The 25,748-nt window shown below is 32.9% G+C and overlaps 1 protein-coding gene across 4 annotated transcripts in view; it reads left to right on the plus strand.

Moving 5' to 3' along the window:
- The window catches only part of LOC115216555 (ATP-dependent RNA helicase DDX3X), a 51,612-nt gene that overhangs the window by 16,518 nt on the left and 9,346 nt on the right, over nt 1-25,748 (plus strand). Inside the window, exons 3-14 of one of the 4 annotated variants that reach the window (XM_029786012.2) lie at nt 3,027-3,170; nt 6,592-6,672; nt 9,464-9,596; nt 13,035-13,313; nt 14,676-14,775; nt 15,324-15,459; nt 15,564-15,637; nt 16,830-16,925; nt 19,018-19,178; nt 19,854-19,998; nt 21,282-21,426; nt 22,818-22,999. In XM_029786012.2, the coding sequence (XP_029641872.1) occupies nt 3,027-3,170; nt 6,592-6,672; nt 9,464-9,596; nt 13,035-13,313; nt 14,676-14,775; nt 15,324-15,459; nt 15,564-15,637; nt 16,830-16,925; nt 19,018-19,178; nt 19,854-19,998; nt 21,282-21,426; nt 22,818-22,999 (1,676 nt within the window). The remainder of the gene's footprint in view (nt 1-3,026; nt 3,171-6,591; nt 6,673-9,463; nt 9,597-13,034; nt 13,314-14,675; nt 14,776-15,323; nt 15,460-15,563; nt 15,638-16,829; nt 16,926-19,017; nt 19,179-19,853; nt 19,999-21,281; nt 21,427-22,817; nt 23,000-25,748) is intronic. The other 3 variants (XM_029786013.2, XM_029786015.2, XM_029786016.2) reach the window with 3 other exon arrangements.

The raw sequence follows: 25,748 nt of genomic DNA on the forward strand, positions 1-25,748 counted from the left end.
CAGAAATTGTCAAACAGTGACAATTTCAACAGTGGACTTGATATATGCAAGGACCAAATTTTGGTTCTAGATTCATCTGCATTTTCAGTTGTCCAGCTTGATGCTTAAAGAACTCAAAAAAAATGCTACCTGATGGTTTTTGTTTTTCCAGAATTCCATTGGTGTAATAAAATTGATTCAGTGTAAATTAAAATCAAGATATTAAATGTAGAAATGCTTTTATAATTGTTATTACAGTTTCCTTTTCATTGGTTAACAGTACATCTTCTAAGGTCTGCAATCTTGGATATCATCATATTAATTTGACACTATTTTGTCAGATTGATTACCCTTAATATATATGTTACTTTATGGTAAAAAGGGTTGCCTTTTTCAGTGTAGAATCAATAGGTTTCTTTTCCATAGGCTCAGGGGGCAAGTTAGATTAATGAATGGGTCATGTAGCATGACTATCTTTTAGTTCTTTTGTAATTGGCATAATTATTTTAAATCCAGGTTTTGTATTAGTTATTTGTAATTTTTAAAAGCAACTCAATTTTTCTGGCTCTTAAGGTGAATGTTTTGATAATTTTATGGTTTTTGTATTAAGAATGTTTGTTTTTGCTGTCATTTGATTTGGAAAACCCCAGCCATTAACACAAGTTGACTCTATTTGGAAAAACCATTATTAAAATTTAGGTCATTATACAATGGCCAAATACTTTTCCTATTTTATTTTTTCTGATTTTTAAGATCAATTTTACTTTTAAGATTCTTGAGCAGGTGTCTTTTAGTATAGCCCTGGGCCAACCAAAGTCTTGTGAGTGGATTTGGTAGACAGAAACTGAAAGAAACTTGTCTTGTGTAGGTTTCAGTCCAGTCTCCTAGTCTTGATATCATGTAATAGTTGTCACTGTCATACAAGCAGTATCATTTCATTGTTAATATGCTGTGAGAACATGTCTAACACTGGGGAAATCATCTTGTTTGGAAACCTCCAACTGTTGGAAATTTGCCTCAAACTCTGTCTGACCTATGCAAACTTGACAAAATGGATCTTGGATGTTTCTACTCCTGTTTTCAGTTAATGTGGATGTTTTTTTTCCTCTCTGGTTAGATATCAGTGACATCCTTATACTTGCTCTTAAGTTGATCTATTTAATTCCTTTAATGCACAATTCTATATCATTTGCTCCTCCTAAATTCTTAGACTTTCTTTCGGCAACCTTCTCATTGACTTTTAACTCTACATCTTTCAGGAATGGAGATGTTAGAAATAATTCTTTTGCAATATTTTAAATTTATACCTCTATAGGAAAAACATTTACAGGACTGCTTAGTTGGTTATTCATTTACAAATAACCATGTAACACATGCTTATATTTAAGTATCATTGCAACACCAACATTTTCATTCAAACTTGTCTGCATTCTTTGAATTTTTAGGACTAGGAATGGTTCATTTTAAAATTACAAATATACCTCAAAATGTATGGGTGTGGGTTTGTGCATGTGTATATACACATGATTGAAGCCATACAATTCAACATTTTCACTGTTATTGTAAGTAGTATCTGCTCTCAAGTTGCCAATTTGTTGCCTTCACCATTACAGTTGTCTTTCTTCTGCCTGTCAGTTCTACTCTTTAAATTTCAAATTTCTTGCTGAAAACAATACCACATTCATTCCAGTTTCCTTCAGATATTAAATTTTATACTTCAAAGCTGAACATTAGCAAAACTAATCTTGCTTAGTAACTCTTACTGTCAGTTGTTTTAGAGCTGAACAAGTGCTTTCCTCCATTAGTCAAACATAGGGAAAAAAATGTTAACAGTAAAAAATTTCATTTGAAGCATTCTTTTGGGTAAAGTATACTGTTTATTCTAAATGAATTTTGCATTCTAACATTGAAAAATTATGTATTTGCTTTTTTTTTATTTAGGTATTAAGATAAAATGTTTGCTGTGATTTAATGGAAGATTTCTCAAAGGGATTTAAACAACTGAACATGACCTTATCTCTGGAACAGTTGTTTCCTTTTCAAAATTTGAAAGGACTTTCTCTAATGAAGTTTTAATTTATTAATAATGGACTGTCTAGAGTGAAGTTTTGTTGCTTGCTGTTGGACTGGTTTTCCACCTGCTGCTAAATATTCTCACAATTACTCTCTTTATCATATTGGTCATTCTCCCTTTCTATTCAGACAAAAGCCAGAAAAGATTTTCTGGCAGAAACTTGTATATTTACGTAGTGGGAATATTGGTGGTAAACTACAAAGCGTGAAAAGAAAAACAAACAAAAAAAAACAAAGCAAAAAAAGGATATCAATATTTCGAATGTTTGGTTTAGAAATACTTCAGTGCATTATGTTTTTAGAAAGTCTATTATAGTTCTCTCACAAAGAGATAGAGAGAAAAAAAATTCCGTGTGCTACTTTTGAGGGGTGTTAAACAAACCCATACCAAAAACCCTGGAAATGTCTCCATGAATGAATGTCCATTAACATGACTAGAGTGTTTTGAGATGGTTTCAAATATTTTGTGTGAATATGATGTAAGAACTTAATTTAAATTCCTAACATAGATTAAATTAGACTTTACAGGCATTAAATTTGTTGTGTAATTTAACCATTGTTCAGCATTTTCGCTATCTGAAGCAACAGCTGGCATAAACACTTCATTGAACTAATTATTGGAATCATTCAGATGTAATTTTCTTTTCCCACAAGTTCAAATTTCACTACGAAAATTAAAACTCTGCTATAGATACTTAAAAGCAGTTCTAAAATGACATTTTTTACATAACAGTTGATGATACCTTTCAAAGATATACATTTTTAAGTTAATGCTAATGTTTACTTTTTTTTTAAAAAGACAGGCTAAAGATATTTCAACACTGTTGAGAGTAGATCAAATCTTTCAGTGTTAGTTAAGCATTGACTTAGTTCTGTGATATTCTGTTGTTTTCTGTTTGGCTTCAACAGTTTATTTTTCCATTCTTTTTAAGAATGCCCAATTTAATGGAATACTTATAAATTTGTTTTTATAGGTTCTCCTCCTCCTCCTGCTCCTACAGTATCTAAAGAGCGTTATGTGCCCCCGCACCTGCGCAACCATGAGGAGAGAAGTTTATCTGTTCATGATAGCCTTGAAAGAGATTTGATTCCACCTGGTGATGACCGGAGAAATAGAGGTGGGTGGATCACTTTTTAGTTATTGCAATTTTGGGGGCAGATTTTCATACCTCTAGATAATTTTCATTTGTGGAATCCCAGATGATAAAGGGGGCAGCATCATATTTCACTCTTCAGTCTTGATCATTTAAAAAAAAAACAAAAAAAAAGGCTTTCATGAAGTATTTGTAATGTGTAAAGTTTAAAAGCTTTAATGTTTTTTTCCTTTCAGCGTTTTTGTTTAATTATAAAATTGATAATTTTAAAGAGACTTTGTTTTTCTGATGATTTTCACAATTAAAAGTGTTATTGCTTTTCCACACTGTAAGTATAAAATCATTCTCGACTTGAATATATGCTTATATATACACATGCCTGTGTATGGCTACATTATTTACATGTAGAGAAACATGTAAATAAATTTACATGTTTTCTGTTAAACATGTATTTAATCTTGAACAAACATCCTGTGGTTTTAACCACAGGGCTCTCTCTGCAAAATGGACTAGAGAATGGCTTGGCTAGACTTGTTTTGTATTTTACTGATCTATCAAGTCAAAGGTGTCTAATCTGTTTTGCTCGAGAGAAAGATAGAGGTAAAGAAGCCAACAAGTTAATCAAAAATGCTCTGAGTAACATTTGCCAATTATTTGCATATTCACACATGCTGTCTCAGTAGCTGGCATAAACACATCCTTGAACTGTTTATTTTGAATTAAATGTAATTTTTTTTCTATAAACTCATCTTCATTATGAAAGTTAATTTTGTCGATAAATTGAAAGTAAGTTTTAAAAATTACTTTTCTTCTCATAACAGTTAATACCTTTCAAAGATAGATTTTAAAGTCAATACTGTTAATTTTTTTCTGAAGACAGAATTAAAGATATTTAATATTTTTGAAATAAATTCAGATTTTTCAGAATTTATTTTTGACTAGTTATTTGAGCATAGATGTAATAATCTGTTTTGTTTTACTTGAACAGTTTATATTCCCATTCCTTTTAAGAATGCCCAGTTAATGGAAACTTATAAATTTGTTTTTATAGGTTCTCCTCCTCCTCCTGCTCCTACAGTATCTAAAGAGCGTTATGTGCCCCCGCACCTGCGCAACCTTGAGGAGAGCGGTTTATCTGTTCACGATAGCATTGAAAGAGGTTACTCATAGCATTTTTGATAAGTATCTGTAATCTGCTTTATTTTTCTGTAGAGTGGAATGGAATAGATACTCTTGAAAAATTAGCAAAAAACCAGATGAAACTTGTGTAATTGAGCTTTTTCTTGGTTTGTTCTTCGGAAAGAGCCTTGTTTACATAGCAAATCTAAATATGTTTATTAAATATGTTCATTATGCATGTAAACTTATATTGAAAACAATGAGTCCAGCAAAATACATTTTGTTTCATCTGAAGACTCATCAGAGATTAGTTGCTAGCAGGGTTAAATGGTGAGTAGATTAGTGGCTAACAACATATAGAAGTGCTGCACGTAGAAAGAAACTGATGGACAGAGACAACTGGATTGATAGGAGCAAGATGGCAGGTGGGATGACAGATAACAGTGATAAAGGTGGTACTCCTGAAAAAGAAGAGGTATGTGGTGGTGGCAATGGAATTATGTATATTAGTACATGGTGGTAGTGTTGATGATGGAGGTTGGTGTGGTAATTTCTAAAATGATCATGATGGGGTTTTTAGTTGTGAGGTGTAGATTGTACAAAAGTTACGGTGGTGATGCATTTATGGGTTGTAAGTTGTTGGCAGTAAAGGTGGGACAACAAATGTGTTGATGTTGGAATTTTCTCAAGCTATGAGGTGGGAACAATAAAATGTCTAAAAATCAAGGTCATAATACTAAAATTTCTACATTCAGCAGTGTACCCTCTCCATCATTGTAGCCACCCACTACAGCTCCAACTCTACTGGCTCCCTCCACTGCTACCATTATCACTCATTGTTATGCCTCTCCCACTTTCCCACTCCATCACCACCATCATTATTTTCTTGCTGTCACCCCAACCTGTCATCTTCTAGACAAAAACAAAATATAATTTGGGACTCATTGTTTTTAATGAAACCATGACACTTAGATCTAGCACTTTGAGTTCTTCATTCTAAGTGACCCAAACCAAGTTTTTGTGAACAAGTAGGACTTAAATAGTATACATTTAAATTTTTCTTGGAAAGGTTTCAGTGTTTATATTTTGTAGTTTGTTTATACCTATAGACAATCCTAAATGTTCATTTAAAAATGTTTTTACACACACACACACACACACGCGCGCGTACACACTCCCCCCCTCATTTATGGTAAATCAAATGCTTTTCATATAAAGCTGTTTTTTCACTTGGATGATCTTGTTCCACATTTTTAATTTAGTGGAACTGGTGGGTATTGCATAATTCATGCTTCATTGTTTCATTAAAATAAAACAACTTAATGTACATTTCTGTAATGAAATGTCTTTGTCAGTAAAATTATTGAAAAGCTTGGATTTTATTTCATTCTCAGCTATAAATGACTGGATTTGGTTGCTTTTAAATTTCCTAACCAGCCTTTTGTATGAATTGTATTAGTTAAAAATTTAGTTGGTTGGAATGGAAACTTCTTTATGTGAGTAGATGGTCATATGTTTTATAAGTTGGAATCCAATTTGTAAACTCCTTTTGTATATAGTGTGCTGAAATGCATTAGTGTTCTTGTGTTTAAATATTTTAAACTATATTTTGTATTTCACGTTTTTGATGCAATAATAAATCATATTTGTCAGAATCCTCCCCACCCAAAATGTTGATAGTCTAAAACTTCTAATTAATTGTAAGCAAATTTTATTAATATTGAAACAAATTTGCTAACTTCCTTCTGATAAAATTAAATATTTAAAGAATTAAATATTGGGTGATACCATAGCCAATGAAGTATATTTGAAGTATGACTGGATGTTGAGAATATGGATAATTATCTGACTCCAGTTGAAGTCTCCTATTTTAAAACCATTCACTTTTTTTGTGATGATAGTAAAATTTAGTCATTACAAATTTAAATTAAAATTTGAATGTTGTGATGTAAATATTGTGCTTTTGAATTTTAAGCTGTACTGTTTATTTAAAATTGAGAATTAGAGAACTTTTGTTTCCTGAATTTCAGAAATTTAAATAATTAATAATGCAGCATTTTGTTTTTATTTAATGCAATTAATTTCAAAAGTTTCTATTGACCATTTCAACAACTGTGATCTCAAGTATGATTTGTGTTTTAATATTGCAAACTAAATAAATGCATTTGATCTCTTTGAAATCTGTATATTGATAAAAGAAAATTGCCATGCCCTAAAATTTGCATAAAGTAAATATTTTAAAAATTACTATTGAAACCAGGTACCCTGTTATTTTAGGGTACTGTTTAAATGCAAATAAGTAATATATGTTTATTTCCCACTGTAGATAACTTCTTGGGAGCATATGGGGCTGCTCAACGAAGTGGTTATATTGGTGGCTTACCAGCCCAAGGACTTGGCCAACCAAGTATGTTGTTTTAGTGACCTTGGGTATGCTTCAGCTGACCAAATGTCTTTGAATGAAAAAAAAAAAAGGCAATGCATGTTTTATGTTGTTGAATGAAATCACATGTTGTATGTGTATTCGTCTGTATATTTTTGCCCATTGTGGCATGTTTTATTGTTCACATGGAGTGGACATGAACTAGTTATTTCTGTTAGTTAATAGCTTCTGTTAAAGATATTACATTGAGTATTATTTTTACTTCCAGTTTGCTCTCTACAAGTAGCTATAAACTTAACATTTACTAAGCTATTGCTTAGTAGATTCATACATATTCTTGTTCAGATTACCTGTGGAGCATATTTCATGATCTAGTAGTTTTTCATTTTTACGCAGAAAAGTATTTTTAAATAAGAAAGGTTTTAATTTTTCTGATTCATTAATATTAGAATCTTGCTAGACTAGGTACTTAGTGTTTGTGATGGATCTGTTTGTGTTAGAAATTAAATTTTCAATTTTTTTTGTTTTTAATGAAAATAAAAACTTTGAAAGACTGCTCAAAACAGTGTTTTTAGTGAAGTATTTTTAGATTTTAATTTGGACTGCACTGTTCACATGTTCAGATTAAAATCTCATTAAATAGTTATGCATCATTTCTCAAGTTTGACAGTGATAGAAAAAGTTAAAAATGAATTTATTCTCAATCTGTTTTGAAGTAATTTTTAGTGTATGATTTCATATTTTGTACTGTTACACAGAACATTCTGCTATCACAAAAAAGGGTTTGATTAGGTTAATGCTTGAGGCAGTTTTGAACACGGATGGGGGCAGTTGAATAATTTCCACTGCAAATTATTTTAAACAGAATAAACAGCTAATTCATGTGCTCCTCTTCTACATTCTTAGTACTAATGTTTTGTAGACATAGAAACTTTGCTTTCAGAAAGTCTGGTTTTAAAAAGGCAGCTATAAAATTGCATTATTTGGATTCTTTTAAATACAAAATAGTATTTAAATTTAATTTATAAGAAAATTATCTAAATCCAATTTTGTTTTGGTAGTTATTCTTTTCAATAACTTGGTCTATAGTATTTAAAGACCATATGAATAAATATTTTCCTAAATATTCATTTTTCTTTTTGTGTCCTACCATTTTCTTTTTGCATGCTTTATTTTTGTAGATATCTTTAGTATATATGGTGCATGAGTATTGACGTTTTTTTTCTCTATTTATATTTATTTGGGGGTTTGAATGTGAGAGTTGTTAAAAAAAACAAAAAAACAAAATTCCCTCTATTCAAAGTATTATTCCTGTAGCAATTTTTAGACTTGGAGATATTAACAATGAATAATTTTTGATTTTTGTATATAAATTTGTAGCATTTCTTCTAGAATCACCATTTGCTATAAATATTTTTTATTGAGGTTACGCAGTAATTCAAGATATGGTGTATTGTAATTTAAGGTTTTAAATGAAAATAATAATATAAAAAAACCATCCTGAAGTCATTTTATAGCAACTGGGTGTTGAATAATTTAGTTTACATTTTGCTCTCACAAGTTGTGAAGCCTGATGTTTTACTGCTACATTGTTAAATTTCAGAAAATATTTGAACTTATTGGAACTAACACAATCTAGTTTTGTGCAACAAACACATAAGAACTCATTTAAGTTCTCAATACTGCTTTTTTATCTATTTGAAAATAGATAAAATGATTGCTGAGATCCATCTTCCAATTTCTGTGCATCTACATGGTGTTCACTAATTTTCTCTGTGACTTTTTCGAAGTTCTTGTTTTCTGTAGTCAGTGTAATATAAATAATGCCACATGATGTAGTTTAATATAAATATTGTATACAAATGGTTTGTTGTTGTAAATCAAAACTTTAAAACTTGTAATTGAGCAGTCTTTTAAAGTTTTTCATTATAAGTAGAAAGTGAAATATTTGTTTGGTTTCTCTTTGAAATTGTAGTTTAAGTCTTATGCTCAGTTATTGATTTGTAATTTGTGACTGTTACCTTGAGGTATATTTGGCATCTCTAATGTAGAAATTTCAGCAGTATAATGAATTTCAAGTTCAGAAATACACTTAGTTAACATTCGCAGGACTTTGATTTGCTTTGAGGAACAGCAATTTCATTTATATTTTGTATTCACAAATCTATTGTGATGTGCTTCTGTGAATATTTTATTTTGATGGCTGGCTGCAGAACATAAGGTTTAGGCCATTTATCAAAACAGTTGATATAGACAGAGCATTGTTTGAGATGTATTTCATTTCCCATATTAATGTTTGACTAGGTAATTGATTGCCTCTCTATTTTACTGTTAAATTTTCATCTGGTGGTAAGTTTGTAACCATATTGGCTTATAATACTGTTACTTCCCACCAAGTCGTACTATTTTATACAAGGCAGGGTTTTTCTGCTAAAATGTTTTGTTCTTCCGGCAAATGAGATATAGGAAATGGTACAGGTGATAGTTTTTCTGCATTGACATAATGGTTTAAGATTAAGTTGATTCTCTTCATAATTTCTTTCATTGAATTTTAAGCTTAAAATACAAATATATCTGCTCCAAGATATTCCTTCTCCAAAGGTGTGTTCTTGTGTGCAAATGCTGCTTTTATTTATTTTATTTGTAAGGTGAATTGTATTTTCCAAAATAGTTTACAATTTAAATGACCTTGAATTTTTAAAATAAAGTATTAAGCTGCAGTTTTAAACTTTTTAAAGATTTTGTAGTAAAACTTTTGTGGAAATTTTTGTATATCTAATTCAAAATTACCTATATCGAAATTTTTTTTTCTCAGATTATGACCGCAATTACCAACCTCAAGCTAACCGATACTACAATACTAACTACCCTCCAAGCAATAGGGGTGCTAATAGCTACAGCTATGATAATAGGCGTGGTGGCCCAACAGCATACCGCTATAATGGCCGGTGAGTAACATTTTCATAATCTTTTTGTCTCAAAGAATACAACCTATTGCTTTCTACATATTAAAATCACAGAAATTAGATACACCTTCATTCTGATACAAACCAGATTTTTGGTTTTCTGAAACACTCATTGCTCTGAATGAGATTGCTGTGAAAGCATAATGAACTTTTGGCAAGAAATGTGAGATAACCATTAAAAAAAAAACCTCAAAGCTGTAAGCAAACAGAAAGCTCTTGATTGATGATATTCTGATAATGATGGTAAAGGTTTTATCTAACAAGATGCTGCTATAAGACTACTTATAGTTTATCCTCTTTAATGTAATGAGTCGAGACAAATGCTTAGCATTTTGCCCAATGTGCTTAAGTGTTGCCTGTGTGTGTGTGTATTTATTTATTTATATATATATATATATATATATATATGTAAAAAAAATAAAAACATACAATAAGTATATTAAGATAACATGGAATAAGTATATTTAGGAAAGTATATAAAGGTTAAGGTTTCCTGATGAATCTCTAGTTTTGATAAAACATTCCATTTTGGTAAAATAGTACATATTTGGGAACAAATGTTATTTTAAAATTATTTGAAATGGAATTTATTCTGTAATTGATGCCAAAAAGTTTTGACAACTGAACCAAATTGAAGTTTCAGTTAGATATTTTTAGTGTTAGAATTTACAGTGGAAGTATAAGGTAAAATATATGGTAAGTTCAAAAATTCTGTTAACCCTTTTGTTACTATATTTCTGACCAAAATACACCCCTCATGAGTTTCAATTAAATTCTAAAATAATCATGAATTTAGGCTTGTTTCATTAAATAACTGTAACTTTTTTACTTATCAACATTTTAATGTGATATTTGGAACATAATTAAAGGAAGGGTTCTTAATGAATTCTATTGCATAACTTTTGACTCAAAGTGACTTTAATTACAGGTAAATCCAGGTAAATTGAGCAAAAGGTAAAAATATTAAAATTTTAAATTGAGCAAAAGGTAAAAAATAAAAATTTTGTTTAAACATCACTATAGAAAATGAATCATCAGCTAATATTCAAATGGGTATGCAACAAAATTTTGATAAAGAAGAATTGTGCACATCAGTTGAATTTAATGCACAACAGGTGTACCATAAAGGTGGAATAAACTGAAATATTGGAATCCACCGTAAGTTTGACCGAACTAAAGAAATCGGTCAAAAAATAATATACGGCCCTGGTTATGGTATGGAAGTGATAAATTCCAGACCACATCGTTCCCTAGGCCATGCTGACTAATATTATTTTCCCTGTATAAAAACTAAATCCACGCAGTACCCAGTAATTTGCTTCACAAATTTCCCAAACTTTGAACCCCGATTTTGGGTTTGTTTACAATCTGCGTAAGTTTGTTTCCACATTGATCGCTTCAAACTAGCATACTGAAAAAAATAAAAGTCTAATGGTTTCACTTCCTAAGAAAGGCTATAGATAAACTTTATCTCCTCAGAAAAATTGCTAATAAAAACATTTAAAAAGTTTTTTTACTTCATTCCGATGTAAAATCGTCTTCGCTGTCGTCTTCGCCGCTTTGTTTCTTCGGAAGGCGCTGCTTTCATTTTCGGATAAAAAAATATTCATTATTTTGTACACCACGTGCTTTAGTACCTATTTCATTCTTTTTCTCGATATCTCCCTATTTTCCGTTGACAAAGCTTTAAATTCGGAATCAATGCTTGATAACATGAAACTCCTATCCATTTTCAAAGTTGAAGAAAAATCGATGCCGTAAAACGTGTGGAAAAAAATCTCCCAAAATTCACTGAGTTGAGATATCACTTCAAGCAATGTCGGATACTATAACTTAACTATTTACAATGTGAAATCACATGCTTTAACGAATGTACCAACAAGATTTGGGTTCAAATTTACATTTAAATAACAATGGGTTCTAACGGCCGGGTATGGCCGGGTTGGTACTTTGAACCAAAAAATTGTTCGGCCGGCTACGGCCGGGTTAGTAACGAAAGGGTTAAACATCACTATAGAAAATGAATCATCAGCTAATATTCAAATGGGTATGCAACAAAATTTTGATAAAGAAGAATTGTGCACATCACTAGATCATCAGTTGAATTTAATGCACAACAGGTGTACCATAAAGGTGGAATAAAGTGAAATATTGGAATCCACCGTAAGTTTGACCGAACAAAAGAAATCGGTCAAAAAATAATATATGGCCCTGGTTATGGTATGGAAGTGATAAATTCCAGACCACATCGTTCCCTAGGCCATGCTGACTAACATTATTTTTCCTGTATAAAAACTAAATCCACGCAGTACCCAGTATTTGCTTCACAAATTTCCCAAACTTTGAACCCCGATTTTAGGTTTGTTTACAATTTGCGTAAGTGTGTTTCCACATTGATCGCTTCAAACAATAACTTCCAGACCACATCGTACCCTAAGCCATGCTGACTAACATTAGTTTCCCTGTATAAAAACTAAATCCACGCAGTACCCAGTATTTGCTTCACAAATTTCCCAAACTTTGAACCCCGATTTTGGGTTTGTTTACAATCTGCGTAAGTTTGTTTCCGAAGTGATTGCTTCAAACTAGCATACTGAAAAAAATAAAAGTCTAATGGTTTCACTTCCTAAGAAAGGCTATAGATAAACTTTATCTCCTCAGAAAAATTGCTAATAAAAACATTTTAAAAGTTTTTTTACTTCATTCCGATGTAAAATCGTCTTCGCTGTCGCCTTCGCCGCTTTGTTTCTTCGGAATCGCTGCTTTCATTTTCGGATAAAAAAATATCCTATTCATTATTGTACACCACGTGCTTTAGTACCTATTTCATTCTTTTTCTCGATATCTCCCTATTTTCCGTTGACAAAGCTTTAAATTCGGAATCAATGCTTGATAACATGAAACTCCTATCCATTTTCAAAGTTGAAGAAAAATCGATGCCGAAAAACATGTGGAAAAAAATCTCCCAAAATTCACTGAGTTGAGATATCACTTCAAGCAATGTCGGATATTATAACTTAACTATTTACAATGTGAAATCACATGCTTTAACGAATGTACCAACGAGATTTGGGTTCAAATTTACATTTAAATAACAATGGGTTCTAACGGCCGGGTATGGCCGGGTTGGTACTTTGAACCAAAAAATTTTTCGGGCAGCTACGGCCGGGTTAGTAATGAAAGGGTTAAACTGTTCATAAATTATCTGTATTGCTAATTACTTAATTGAAATTGATTATTTATATTTTTCATTGTTGCAAAGGAAATGTGTTTAATGTATAGGATATAAATCAGTTCAAAATAGTTTTTAAATTTAAGATTCATAGTGAGTGAATTTGTTTTTTAAAATTTTCAATTAAGTTAACATTTCATAGAATATCATTCCTGTTTCTTGCTATAAATTTTTCTTTCTTTTTACAGGGCTCCCATGAATGATAACCGCTGGAGTAGCAATAGACAAGACAGACAAGGCAGTTTACCACCACCACCACAACGACCTTTCCCAAGTAGATGGGATAATTTAGGTAGTGAGGACAACCGCGGAGGTGGTGGAGGCGGTGGTGGTGGTGGTGGTGGTGGTGGAAACTGGGGTAATGGTAATCGTTGGGACAACAGAAGTGACAATCGCTGGAAAAATGACGATTACGGCAAAAAAGAAGATTGGTCTGTACCTCTACAAAAGAATGAAAAATTAGAATAGTGAGTGTTTTGTAACAATCATTGGCTTTGATAGAACATAGATTTGCTGAATTATATTCTTCTAGAATTAGTTTTCTGAACAAAACGATCACTATCTTGTTTATGAAAATATGTAATGAAACATATTTAGCAGTGGACAGCTAGTGTGTGCAGCTCAAGACAGCCCTTGAGTTTTCTACTACCTAAACAGGCTTACACAGCAGGGCGAAAAGTCCCATCTTTAGAGTGGTTAGTGTCAGGAAAGACAACTGGCTGTAAGATTCTGGCTCAGAAAGACCCTCCCACTCTGTGAGCTTGGAGGATGAGAGGTAACACAGGAGTTAACTGAAATATTTTAGAACAATAACTGTGGCTTTGGTAACAGTAGATCAAAGCATTGACTTTTTTTATTACAAAATGAATCAAATAGCTTAATACAAGTTTTGCTAGGTTTCTTTGAGGTAGGAACACGGTGTGAAGTTTTTCAATAGATGGGCAATATAATGTCAATGAAAAAAGTTGATCATAAAATACAATTTTGATCTTAATTCCTGCATTTATCATTTTACTAACCACTTTTCATTCTTGCATGAGTTGGATACACTTGTTTTCTAAGCAAGGTAATGTTTCACCATCAAATATTAAACAAACACTATTGTATGATGGTGCTTTTTGACAATCATTGTATGATGTCAAGATGATGGTATGCACAAACATACAACAGGTTTGTTTGTTTGTTTCCATCTACCCAATCCACCCGTAGGCTTTGGTTGGCTCAAGGCTATAGTAGAGTACACTTGTCCAAGTTGTTACATTGTGGGACTAAGCCCAAGATGTCATGGTTGGAAAAGAAGCCTCTTAATCACACAGCCATTCCTGAACCTTTCTCAGTTTTATTTCCTATTCATCTAACTGGCTTCATTGAGTCTTGACTCATCACTCGTTTTAGTCTTTTGTGTGGCAACATTTCCAGGAATGGCTAACACTTATTGTGAAAACCTCCTTACTGTCACGACTGCTGTTTTCTGAGTGGGATTCAGACATAAAACTGTCAGTTATAATTTTGATTGTACTTTTAAAACTTTACATTTTATCTCATAGATTGGAGGAGTTTGTAGCTTGATCTCAGTATTTGCTTACATTCCTCTGAATTCAAAACAGTCTTCTGATACTTCAGTGGCTTTTTTTCATTCTAATAGAAAGGCTTTTTAAAACAGCAGAAAGTGAGTGAATTTTGTTAAAAAGTAAATTTTAGTTTTGGAATAGTGGTCAATTGAATATTAGTGGGTAAGGGGTTTTGCATGAGTTGAAATAAATATTCTTTTAAGTTTGAATGTGTTTGTATTTAATCACAAATTAAAGTTTAGCTTATTTATTTTTCAGTGAATTGTTTGGTAGCTGTAATACTGGTATCAACTTTGATAAATATGAAGATATACCTGTAGAGGCCACAGGTGAAGACTTGCCAAAATGCTGTGAAAGTGTAAGTATAAGCTTATATTTCAAGTTACCAATATTAAATCATGTGTGTGTATGTATAGTATTAGTTGTTGACTGGAAACTAGTGGATGTTGGTTGATTGCTTAACCTTTTTACCAATTGAAGTAATTCTTATATGACGATGCCACATAAAAAGCATCTAGTCCACACTGTAAAGTGGTTGGCATTTGGAAGAGCATCCAGCTGTAAAAACCTTGCAAAAACTGACCTTTCTGTGCTTGTGCTATGTAAAAAGCACTCGGTCCACTCTGCTTAAGTGGTTAGTGTTAGGAAAGGCAACCAGCTGTAAAAAAACCTGCAAAAACACACATAAGCAGGCTTCTGTCTGGCCTGCTCTTGTCAAACCATCTAATCCATGTTAGCATGAAAGGCAGATGTTAAACAATGACTATGAAATTACGATATTTTTTTACTGAGCCAAATGAATGTAAAATTTTGCCATTTTATATACATAAAAAAAAAACATCCCGTATAGGTTTTTGAAAAAGAAGTACCTGTAATTTATGTAAGAATATATTTGTTTTTATTCAGTTTAACGACTGTCAACTGGGCGAAATTCTGAGGAACAATTTGATTCTATGCAATTACACCAAACCAACCCCTGTTCAAAAATGGGCTATACCTATTGTGATGAACAATCGAGATTTGATGGCTTGTGCTCAGACAGGTAACTTTATTTTTCTTTGACTTTTGAAGGAACGAAACATTTACAAAATTACTTTGAATTAAAATAAATTTTATTTCGTTTTAACTCTTGAATTCTTTTTCTAGGTTCTGGCAAAACCGCTGCCTTCTTGGTTCCCATTTTGAATGCTCTGTATGAGCAAGGACCTATTGATATGCCAGTAAGTATTATGTTTTTTATATTTGTAATCTAGTGACTTGTTCACTGTTCATCATAGGTCAACATTGACTGGTTTTGTTCAGTAATCATCTCTGGCAGGCTTGCATGTGGGCCACAAGGTCTGCTCTTGATCTGCCACAGGTAAAGCTACTTGGTGCTACGAAAGAGTTGCCTTTCATGTGATCTTTCATGTTCTTTCTCATGTTCTCTTTTTCTCTTCAATGGCTGAAATTACAAGCTTCAGCAATTGGTGCCATTCATCATGCTATGGGGCCTTCTCCTAGGTGTCTGGGGAGATGCTGGAGTTCATATATCTCTTCAGCATATGTGTCGCAACTCCTGGCCATCATAGCCCCTTCAGATCCTGATGCAGTTCAGCATCTGCCTTTTGGAGCCTGCTGCCCACCATCTGTGGAGGTAATAAAGTTCAGCTGTGATGAAGTAATAGAGGCCCACTGCAAGATCTCTACATCAGGAATGCAATCCTGCTATCTGTTATGTGTATAATTCTGCAGTGCTCCTGTGCCATGGAATGCATGGCCTTCTGCTGCAGGCCAAGGTCCTAATGGCAGTCCAACTACATCGGCACTCCATCCTCCATCTTGTATCAGATAGTGATTAGTGGTTGTATTGACTTCCAAGTTTTATATCGCTGATGAAAAGCAGTTCTCGTACTCTGTCCATTTTACCATGCAAGTATTGGTTGGAGGAATGAATACACATTGAAGCATTGTTTTACTGCTCACCTTCAACTGTTTTAAAATTAAGGGAAGCTTTAAAAAATGATTTTATTCCACTCAAGTGCAGAGCTTGAGGTAATTTATTGTCATTGCTATAATCCCTAGGCACAAGAAAAGCATTCTCACACACACACACACACACACACGCACACGCACACGCGCACGCGCACGCGCACGCACGCGCGCGCGCGCACACGCGCGCGACTTCTATACAGTTTCCATGTGCCACTTCTAACAATGCATTGACCTGAGGCTACAGTAGAAGGTACTTGCTCAAGGTGCCTTCTGTGTCTAATTTTTACCAGTTATATATATATATATATATATATATATTTGGTCCATTTTGATAAATTTGAGTGAGTTGATTTTGTTGACTAGATGCTACCTCTGAGAATTTGAACTAATTTTTAAAATTAAATTTTCTATATGCTTCTCTTAATTTTCCACTTCCAGAGTCGAACTTATGGACGGCGTAAGCAGTATCCCCTTGCATTAGTGTTAGCTCCTACACGTGAATTAGTTTCACAAATTTATGATGAATCTCGGAAGGTAAGGTTTTAATTATTTAAATTGTTTTGAGATAAATTACTTAACATGCAGATGAAAATGGATTCTTTTAAGATGCTTTTAATATTAAATAAGATGAAATAAAAGTATTAGAAAATAATTTTGAAACAATGATAGTGTATTTTAACAGATATAATGAAAACATTAAATCCCAAAATGACGAACTCAACCTCCACAATAAAAACCAGCATGTGACTGTCTGGGTATCTCTTAAAGAACTTACCAAGTGATCTTCTTCAGTGTTTAGTATTGTGGAAGAAACAACTGACAAACATCTAGAAGCATGGTTTTAGCACTTTAGATTGCTACTTGTTAACACAGAGCTAAACCTGATGATGCTTTGCTCAACCACAAAATTAACTTTGCAATTGTTATCAATTTGTGATTTGGTTGTTGGATAGTTGCTTCTTAACCTTAGAATAAGTCAAGAGGACATTGTTATTAAAAGCCTAATTGCAAATCTAGTAGCCTGTGTACATACATTTTAGGAGGTTACTGTAAGAAATTTGATCAAAATTTAATGATTCATAAAAAAAAAAAACCCCACAAACTGTTCTACAAAATTTTAGGCTTGCAAAGAAATTAAAAGGCATTACTTTAAGTGTGAAGTAGACAAAAGTTAACTTGTAGGATAGCTTATAGAAACTAATACTTATCAGGTTGAGTAAAAAGTAAGCAACGTTTTGAACCATGAAGAATTTGTACAGGATTTTTGCAGAGTTTTGAATTTTTTTTTAAACATTTACTTTTGCAATTGTCTGATAATACAGGCATATACTTGCCCAAATGCATCAATAAATTAACATGGATTTTTTTCTTTTCACTGTTGTTACAATCATCTGAAATGAAACTGTCAGAGCACGATATTCGAGCAATTTTGCTTTTCAACTTCAAAAATGGACATAAAGTATCTGTAATTGCTCGCAATCTCAACAAAACATTTGGTGAGAAAATGACCAGTGGGTGGTCAGCTTGAAAATGGTTTAAACGATTTTGCAGTGGCGACCTGAGACTTGAAGATAGTGAGCGTAGTGGACGCCCATCTGTCATTGATGATGGTCAATTAAAGACCATTGAGAAAGATCCATTTAAACCACTCAAAAACTGGCAAAAGAACAAGTTAGCCAAACTGCCTGCAACCATTTGCATGCAATTGGAAAGTCAAAAAAAGCTCGACAACATGATTTGAATGAAAATTAGAAAATGCACAGATATGAAATTTGCTTCTTGCTTATTTCCCATAACCAGTCAGTCTATTTCTTGACAGTATTGTAACTTGTCATGAAAAGTGGGTTCTGTAAAATAATAAAAAATATTCTTAGCAGTCGTTGAACCAGAGTGAAGCACTGAAAACCATCCCTAAATCCAAGCTCTTCAAAAGGAAGGTTATGGTGATTGTTTGGTGGTGTACTGCTGGACTCATCCACCATAACTTAAAAGTTGAAAGAAACCATTACTGCTGAAACATATTACCATGAAATTGCTAAAATGAACAAAAAAACTGCTACTCTTCCATCCCAAAACTGGTCAACAGAAGAAGGCCAATCATTCTTCAATTCAATGCTTGACCGCACGTTTCACTATTGACACTCCAGAAGTTGAGGGATCTTGGCTAGAAAGTTCTTCCTCACCCAGCTTATTCTGACGTTTCTCCTACTGACTACCAATTTTTCAAGTACCTTGATGTTTTACTAGGAGAGGAGTTCAGAAATCAAACTGATGCTAGAAGTGTGTTCAGAGTTCATCAGCTCCAGAACTCCAGATTTTTATGTTACTGGAATAAACAAACTTGTAACTCGTTGGCAAAAATGTGTTGATTGTAATGGTACTCACTTTGATGAATAAAATTTCCGCATTGTTGAAATATATCGTGATGAATTTCTTGTTGCAAAACATTGCTTACTTTTTACTCAGCCTGATAGTTTAATGCTAGAACCAATAGGGAAAGAACTGTTCTGCAGACTTGTTCTGTTGAGGTTTGAAGGATTTAAGAATACAATTCTCTGCTAGTTTATCATGTTTCTCTCAAGATATTTGCTTTTAAAATTGCATTTTAAACCATTAAATCTTTCAGTTTGCATACCGCTCCCATATACGTCCATGTGTGGTTTATGGTGGCACAGATATTGGTGCTCAGTTGAGAGATTTGGATCGTGGCTGTCATTTATTAGTTGCAACGCCTGGTCGTCTGGTCGACATGATGGAAAGAGGTCGTATTGGACTTGACTGCTGCAAGTAAGTGTAACAAATCTTACACTCATTGTTTTAATCTTCGATTTTTTTCACCACCATGTTTGCTGTACCAGTATAAAAAAAAATCTTTAAAAGCAAAATCAATGAAATCTACATTTAAATTGATCGGTGTTATTGCAGTAGTGCTTAAATTGCTGACATAACTATCATCATTTAACACGCTGTCCATGCTGGCATGGGTTGGATGGTTTGACAGGAGTTGGCTGGGCAGAAGACTGCACCAAGCTTCAGTGTTTGTTTTGGCATGGTTTTTTTTTTTGCTCGATGCCCTTCCTAACACCAACCACCTTGCAGATAAAACTTTAGAATTATTTATCAGCTGTAACAGAAACAGTTTTTATTTACATTTGCTAAACTGGTAAGATATCAAATATAACCACATACTAACTAACCATTGGTAACATTAAATAATTTGCTGCATCTGTGAAAATTATTTCTAAGATTTTGGAATACTTAATTTTATGAAAGAAATTAGTTTATGAAATGTAAGAACTGCACATAACTGAATTTGAAAAGGATTGTTTTTGAAGTTTTTTTTTCAATCTGTTTTTTCAACTACTATTCCACTTTATAGCTGTTTTAGGATTTTTTTTGTAATCCACTGTTTATTAAATAGATTTTTAACGAGTAATTAATGAACTGTAATTTTTTCCTCAGGTTCTTAGTATTGGATGAAGCTGATCGTATGTTGGACATGGGCTTTGAACCTCAAATCAGAAGAATTGTACAAAAAGATAGCATGCCTCCTGCTGGTTGCAGAGAAACTCTTATGTTTAGTGCTACATTTCCTCGAGAAATTCAGGTAAGGATTTTAATATATTTAGATAGTGTTATTGTGGGGCAAACTTGGAACATTTGAATTACTGTATCACTTTACACTTTAGCTGCTTCAGTTTTATACTGATTTATCTAGGTTGTTATTACATGTTCAGTTACATATGCTGAGCATTTGATAGTCTTGATGTACTTATCCTTTCATCAGTAGCTAGTTTTAATTCTTAAGTACAATATAAAAGAATTTACTTAGTGTATTTAGTACAATACTGGAAATTGAAATTAAAAAATAAAATAAAGGTAAGGGAAAATAGCCAGATTCCAAGGACACAAAATCCATACTGTCACTCATTGTTTAGTTTACAATGTAGTTTAAATAGTAGCAATTATATTAAGATATGAAAATATCTACCATAAAATGGTTCACTGTATACTAATTCCTGTCTGAATTTAAAGAAATAAGGAAAAATGTGTATGTAGTTTTTGTCTTGTATATGATAGCACAATATCAGACTGAACTAGTCTAGATTTCTGGCTTTTTCCCATATTTTGGAGACAACCTTAATACAATATACTTTAATATATACTGTAAAAAAAAAACAAAAAAAAAAAACTAGTATTAAAAAAGTAAACTCCTGAAGCAGGGTCTATTTGATATTTATTAATTCACTTAAAAATTTTAAAAATATATCATACTAAACCATGTATACAGTATGTTTACAGGTTCAAAATTAAATGAAGAAAAAAGTAAAGGGCATGATTTTAACAGATATAAGTACATACAAATCAATACACGTGTAAAGCAATATATTGAATCTTTATCAATCCACATAAAAAAAGTAAAGAACAATTTTTAACACACTTTGTAAATTAAGGAACTTAAAAGTCAGTCTGATTATTCAATATATTGCACAGTATTACAGAGAATCTCTAGAAGCTGGATAGTTCAGGAATATGGTTTTATATAATATACAGCTAGTGAGCCAGTTTGACTCCTGTATAAGCTGATCTCTTCAGGAATATACTTTTATCTGTTGAGATTTAGATTTTCTGAATATAATTTTAAATACTGCTGTTATTTTTGTATTGTGTAAAATTGGTTCCATTTTATTTTGGTGTACAAACATTTTCAGGTTTACAAATGATTAATCAGTAACAATATAGATTTTTAAAGAATTAATGCTGAAATAATAGTATGAACATGTATGAAAATGATCTTTGATGTAGAATAACTGAAATTTATATATATTGCTTTTATTTCATTCATTAATGTTTCTAACTAAATCTAATTTTAAAACCTTTTTTGTTTAGTTGTTAGCTAAGGACTTTCTACACAATTATATTTTCCTTGCTGTTGGTCGTGTTGGAAGTACCAGTGAAAATATTACTCAAAAAGTTGTGTGGGTTGAAGAATGTGAGAAGAGATCATATCTTTTGGATTTAATCAATTTTGCAAGTAAGTATGCTCTATAAAACATGGGGGCAGGGGTTGGTAAGCAGCCACCTTAAAAATGTGGATGAAATTTAATATTTTAATATTTGTAATTTGAGTAGAATTTTAATTATTGGTTTTGCAAATGTTACTTGTTGCTGTAATGCATCAAGATTGCTTTAGTTGTGGTTTTTAATGGAAGATTAGGAAATGTCAAGATAGCTTGAAATGTTTTACTTTAATGGTTGGCTGTTAAAACTAGTAAGAGTAAAAAATTTTATAGGATACTCATAAGATTTCTATGGAAAGGAATCTTATAGACTGAAGGTTTTTTGTGCTAAACAATTGACCAGATGTCTGCAAGCTGGAAAAGTGTACCTTCTACAGTTTAATAGTATGCTAGTGGATTATAAAAATGGACCTGAATCAATACTATCTCTGAGAGAGAGAGAGAGGTGGGGGGGCGTCTAAGGGTCCATAAGTCAAGAAATGCATTAGTATATCTGTCAATAGAGTAGGTATATTATCTGAAATGTACAGTATTATATATCCATTATGGCTGATATTATTACAATATTTTGTGCTGGGGATTCAATGGATGGTTAGGTAACAATCTAATTGCGTAAACCTGCGCACATCAAAAGGAAGGTGGATTGAAAGTATGTGTTTGCTTGCAATTTATAAATGCAAGTAAAATATTTAAGTGAAATCATGGCACTTGGATTCATAGTGGTGTTTCTAGTATATACAATTTAAGTCCTAATTAGTACCTCATCCTAAACCTTGGGTTTCTTGCTAGCATGGAAAGTGGACGCTAAACGATGATGATGCATACTTCATTTGTATAAGATGTTAACCATTAATCAGAATACAATGTAGCTTACTGGGAAAGTCAACCTAATAAGATGGTATTTTAGAATCTTTTCATTTGCAAACTTAAAGAATTGGTTAAGGGAGGTAATACTGGAATCAGTCAATAACTATTAGTAGAAATCTGCAACAAGGGCTATAACATGAATTGACAATAGTCTTTGGAAGATTGATAATGTTTGCAAAATCTAATGCTTACTCTAGATTTGGCCCCACAAAGTGGTTGTGTATATGTAGCTCTACAGCTTCATTTGGTCTTAAACAGAAGTTGGTTTTCACAAATATACTGTACTGTATGGTTTATGTTGAGTAATGATGGTGTAAGGGGCTTAATGGTTTTGTCGGTCATTTATTATTCTTTTCATATTTGACTGCCGATTGTTGCAGAATTTTGTGAATTCTTTTTGTAAGGAAGTGCAGAAGAAAGTTTAAAAAATGAAAATTGTCTTTGGTGATATTTTTTTCTTCTTCTTGAAGAGTAAGGTAGGATAAGATGTACATAGTAAAATCTTTGCAATTTTTGTTTTTTCTCTTTTTTTGTCCAGGTCCTGATTCATTAACTCTTGTGTTTGTGGAAACAAAGAAAGGGGCTGATTCTCTGGAAGAGTATCTTGTTGTGGAAGGCTATCCTGCTACAAGTATTCATGGTGATAGATCTCAACGAGAGCGTGAGGAGGCTCTTAGAGCTTTTCGGAATGGAGAAAAACCAATTCTTGTTGCTACTGCTGTAAATATTCACTTTTCATTCCAATCTAATATCTGACCCATTTACTACTATATTATTTATAACCACTTACATTTTTGAATCAAATTTGCATGAAATTTGACTGCTGTTAGAAAATGCAACTTAATATTCATCTTAAAACTCTTTTAATTAATTATAGGCAGGTTCAGGTAAAATTGTCGGAAAATCTCTGTATAAATTATTAACCAATATTCAGCTGGAATGTTGAGGTACATGACATTTCAGTTAGACTGCTGGACTCTTGATTGTAAGATTGTTTTGATTCTTGGACCAGGTGATGCATTATGTTCTTGAGCAAAACACTTCATTTCACATTGCTCCAGTCCACTCAGCTGGCTAAAATGAGTAATCCTGCATCGGACTGGCATCCTGTCCAGGGAGGAACATATATGCCAGAGAAACAGGTAAACCAGCCCTATGCCCCATAGAAAATGGACTAAACCATTCGGCTGGTATAAGTAATTGGGAAGGAGTTTAAGATTGTGTGTTGTATTCTGCCTTCACCTCTCATTCTCTTTCGGATACACAGCCATCCACTCACTCACTCCTTGTACTTTGTGGGGTCGCTTGGGCTCCTCATCAGAGTTATCTATCTCTTGCAGCTACTACTGATCATTTTGTTTTCCTGTATCCCCTTCCCTTACTAGATGAGAGTAGCTGTGCAGATCCTCTACATCAGGGATGGGCAACCTTTCCTCGACTGCATTGTACCATTTTCAAGTGGGAGAGGGCCCCATGATAAAATATATATGCATGAAATGAAATATTACTTGCCTACTTCACACTGAATTTTTTGCAGTTGACTGTAAATTTGTCTAAATCTCTTGCGATTCTGATGAAGATAAGCCTTATCTTTTCTGAAAGGTTCTCCCTAGCGGGTATGCCTATTGTTGAATTTTGTTGAATAATGTTGCCATTTTGCCTACAGGCCTTTGTTTTGTTTTTCTTTCCCCCTTTTGGGGCGAAGAGGCTTGGTGGTGGGGAATAAATTGTGAACCAGAATGAGCCCATGCTGGAAGCCATACCACCGCGACGGATTTGCTGGAGGTGTGGGATGTTATAATTGAATTGGAGAAGTTGGAAGAGTACAAGGAACTGATCCAGAAGGAGGGGTCAAGTTTAAGGTTGACCCCTCCAGAGGAAGTAACCAACAAAACGGAAAGGACAGTGGTTTACAGAATGCTGTTCATAACCAGTAAAAGGATTGAGATAACAGTAGAGGAAGCCATAGAGAAATGTCTGGAAGAAATAGTGTTGCATCATTCTCTATACAAGAGGAAGAAGATATGGCACAGTAGAAGTGGGGTTTGTTACTGAAGAAGAGGCAATAAATCACTCCACTACTGAGATCAGAAGAATGGGTGCTCCTGCTGACCCACTGCGGCAAGAGTTGCAAGAATTAGGATAGGCAGTACACAAAACGTATAGTAATTGAATGAAAAATCATCTTGTTCAAATCGGTGATTAGTGAAATTGCCAGCTGAGGAATATACAGAAAACACTAAATCTATACTAATAAACATGGAAAGATATGCTAAATTAACCCATTCGTTACTATATTTCTGACCAAAATACACCCCTCATGAGTTTCAATTAAATTCTAAAATAATCATGAATTTAGGCTTGTTTCATTAAATAACTGTAACTTATCAACATATTAATGTGATATTTGGAACATAATTAAAGAAAGGGTTCTTAATCAATTCTATTGCATAACTTTTGTCTCAAAGTGACTTTAATTACAGGTAAATCCAGGTAAATTGAGCAAAAGGTAAAAATATTAAAATTTTGTTTAAACATCATCATAGAAAATGAATCATCAGCTAATATTCAAATGGGTATGCAACAAAATTTTGATAAAAAAGAATTGTGCACATCACTAGATCATCAGTTGAATTTAATGCACAACAGGTATACCATAAAGGTGGAATAAAGTGAAATACTGGAATCCACTGCAAGTTTGACCGAACTAAAGAAATCGGTCAAAAAATAATATACGGCCATAGTTATGGTATGGAAGTGATAAATTCCAGACCACATCGTTCCCTAGGCCATGCTGACTAACATTATTTTCTCTGTATAAAAACTAAATCCACAGCAGTACTCAGTATTTTGCTTCACAAATTTTCCGAAATTTGATCCCCCATTCTGTTTTGTTTACATTCTGCGTAAATTTGTTTCCGCATTGATCGCTTCAAACAATAACTTCCAGACCACATCGTACCCTAAGCCATGCTGACTAACATTAGTTTCCCTGTATAAAATCTAAATCCACAACAGTACCCAGTATTTACTTCACAAATTTTCCAAACTTTTGTGTTTGTTTACATTCTGCGTAAATTTGTTTCCGAAGTGATCGCTTCAAACTAGCATACTGAAAAAAATAAAAGTCTAACGGTTTTGCTTCCTAAGAAAAACTATAGATAAACTATCTCCCCAGAAAAATTGCTAATAAAAACATTTTTAAAGTTTTTTTTACTTCATTCCGATGTAAAATCGTCTTTGCTGTCGCCATTGCCGCTTTGTTTCTTCGGAAGGCACTGCTTTCATTTTCGGATAAAAAAATATCATTCATTATTTTGTACACCACGTGCTTTAGTACCTATTTCATTCTTTTTCTCGATATCTCCCTATTTTCCGTTGACAAAGCTTTAAATTCGGAATCAATGCTTGATAACATGAAACTCCTATCCATTTTCAAAGTTGAAGAAAAATCGATGCCGAAAAATGT

This window comes from Octopus sinensis, linkage group LG10 (genome assembly GCF_006345805.1).
Source record: "Octopus sinensis linkage group LG10, ASM634580v1, whole genome shotgun sequence".
Classification (NCBI taxonomy): Eukaryota; Metazoa; Mollusca; class Cephalopoda; order Octopoda; family Octopodidae; genus Octopus; species Octopus sinensis.